Consider the following 2,216-nt stretch of genomic DNA (forward strand, 5'->3'; position numbering starts at 1 on the left):
CAAGCATGGCATGTTTCTAGCATGAAAATCATGGTTATTAATTACATGGACTTGTTTATGTTTAGTCATTCTGTCGTCAAACGGTAAAGGACGTGTGACCAGTCCATCGTGTACGTCTTGCGGTGGCTGTGAGACACTTCAGCACCTGATATTGGAGTGTCCCGCTTTCAGTGCGCAACGCATATCGCTAGTGAGGGACTATCATCTCCTTGGCCTGCGGTGTACGACACTAGATGAATGTTTATACCCCAGTGGTTGTGCGTCTCGACGTGATCAAGCTCATCGCGCTCTTTTTATTGCGATAGCAATTATATGGACACTCCAAAGCAGATTTCTGCCGTCGCTGTCGCCGTCGCCGTTGCCGTTGCCGTGGGGTTACGTCAGTGGAGATGAAATCGTCGCCGTGCGCCGAGCGCTGTATGTGCGAGCGAAAGGGCGCGAGGGACGCGCGCTTTCACGGGGAGTGAACGCACGGCGAAGAAAAAAAAAAGTTGTCGCAGTTTCACCTGAAAGGCGAAGCATCAATTGCGACAGCAAATTTGTAGAGAGCTATACGGAGTAATGATATTAGCTTTATCAGCTGTATAAACTTGGACATGCAGCAGCACCGGCAACACGCAGAACTATTGTCGACGCCGTCGGCCTTTTGCCCGCGTTCGCTCAAAATGCGTGCGGCGTTGGTGACTGTTGCCGGAGCCTCTGATATAAATAGGCACTTGGTGCCGCAGCTAAACGTCGCCTCCCTTCCCTCCCCCTCCCCCTCCCCCCCTTTCCCACGGCCTCTCGCGCGTCGGAAGAAGGCGCGTTTGCTCTACATATATGGTGATTGTAAAGGAGGAAAGAGGCGCTTACTTCTGCAGCCCTTAAGCGAGCACGGCGCAGAACGCGCGTTTGTTCTCCGCCGTGCGTTGACTCCCCGTGAAAGCGCGCGCCCCTCGCGCCCTTTCACTCGCACATACAGCGTTCGGCGCGCGGCGACGATTTCATCTCCATTGACGTCATACGGAACCTCACGGCGACGGCGACGCCGACGGCAGAAATCTGCTTTTGAGTGTCCATATAATTGCTATCGAAATAAAACGATATCCCCCTTGGCAGTAGGTTTGGGTTGAGGTGACGGCGGGTGCGGTTTGGGTGAGGCGGGCGAAACCTGCCTCGTAGTGGACTTCCTGGTTGGCGGTCCATCCGGAGTTTGGCCTCGTAGGGAAGGCCCGACAGCCCCCGCGTCAGGGTGCGGGGGTGGGGTAGGGTTGGTGGCAGGGGGCTGAGCCCTCTGCGGCGAAGCCCGAGGGCCCGTCTTCTTCGGTTTCCGTGGGCGTCGACGTTTTCGCTTCTTGGGGCCGGCTTGACCCTCCGGTGGAGGAGTGGGTGATTTGGGTGGCGGCGTCCTGTAGCGCTCCTTACAGCACCGGTCCGCGGTGACGTGGGGTCCGGCACATAGAGCGCACCTGGGCGTACATTCGTGAGGGGCGCGGGCGCCATCCGTGAGCGGCACCGCTTTTCCGCAGATGCCGCAGAGGTCTGGTTTGGGGCCGGGGCAGCTGTCGGGCCGATGCCCAACGGAACCGCACCGACCGCAGGCTGGTACAGTTTTCTTGTACGGCTGCACCGGGATCAGCAGGGCGTCGTAAGAGGACGTACCTGGGCTTCACCTTGCCGGAAAAGGTGAGACGCACCTTATTGGAGGTGCCCAATCGCCGGACGTGTAAGATTTCGCCTTCAGGCCAGTAGAGGCTTTCACGAAGAGTGGCTTCGGTGTCGGAGCTGATCCTCCGACACCGAAGCCACTCACCCGCGTCAGGCAAGGACCCCAGGTGAGTGGCTCGGGCGGGGCAGCATCTCCGCCCCCACCATCCATGATCCCTAACCCCAAGCCGCCAACCTCTTCCACTCCCACCCGGGAACAAATTGCAATCCGTCAGTTACAGGCCCAGGTTGCCTCGTTAACGCAGGCGGTGGAGGCGCTCGCGAACCGCTTGCCCTCAGCTAACCCGACACCGTCCGGGCAGGCGCCTGAGGCGATGGATAGTGCTCCATCTGAACACAGGGACACCACAGCACTCTTCGCCCCGATTGAGGCGCGTGTTAGCAGCTTAGAGGCCCATATGGTATCCATAGTGACCACGATTGAGGACCCATTGGCCGCCGCCCTCCAAACCGTTGTCGACCGCATCCCGGGCATGATAGTTGCCCAGTTGCCCAAACACTCTTTCAGC

At 58.7% G+C, this 2,216-nt stretch overlaps 1 protein-coding gene across 1 annotated transcript; it reads right to left on the reverse strand.

Moving 5' to 3' along the window:
- Window positions 1-1,066: 1,066 nt before the first annotated feature.
- LOC125944629 (basic proline-rich protein-like) lies at window positions 1,067-1,858 on the reverse strand. The gene is made up of 2 exons (XM_049665146.1): window positions 1,793-1,858; window positions 1,067-1,603 (listed from the first exon to the last, which is right to left on the reverse strand). Exons 1-2 carry the CDS (start codon window positions 1,856-1,858, stop codon window positions 1,067-1,069), a joined length of 603 nt encoding a protein of 200 aa, XP_049521103.1.
- Window positions 1,859-2,216: the final 358 nt, after the last annotated feature.

The sequence above is a fragment of the Dermacentor silvarum genome, chromosome 4 (assembly GCF_013339745.2).
Source record: "Dermacentor silvarum isolate Dsil-2018 chromosome 4, BIME_Dsil_1.4, whole genome shotgun sequence".
Taxonomy (NCBI): Eukaryota; Metazoa; Arthropoda; class Arachnida; order Ixodida; family Ixodidae; genus Dermacentor; species Dermacentor silvarum.

Coding starts and splice junctions, on each gene's coding strand:
- LOC125944629 (XM_049665146.1), bottom strand. CDS start 1,858: ATGGATGGTGGGGGCGGAGATGCTGCCCCGCCCGAGCCACTCACCTGG. Junction 1,604..1,792: donor GGGGTCCTTGCCTGACGCGG/GTGAGTGGCTTC, acceptor ATCCCGGTGCAG/CCGTACAAGAAAACTGTACC.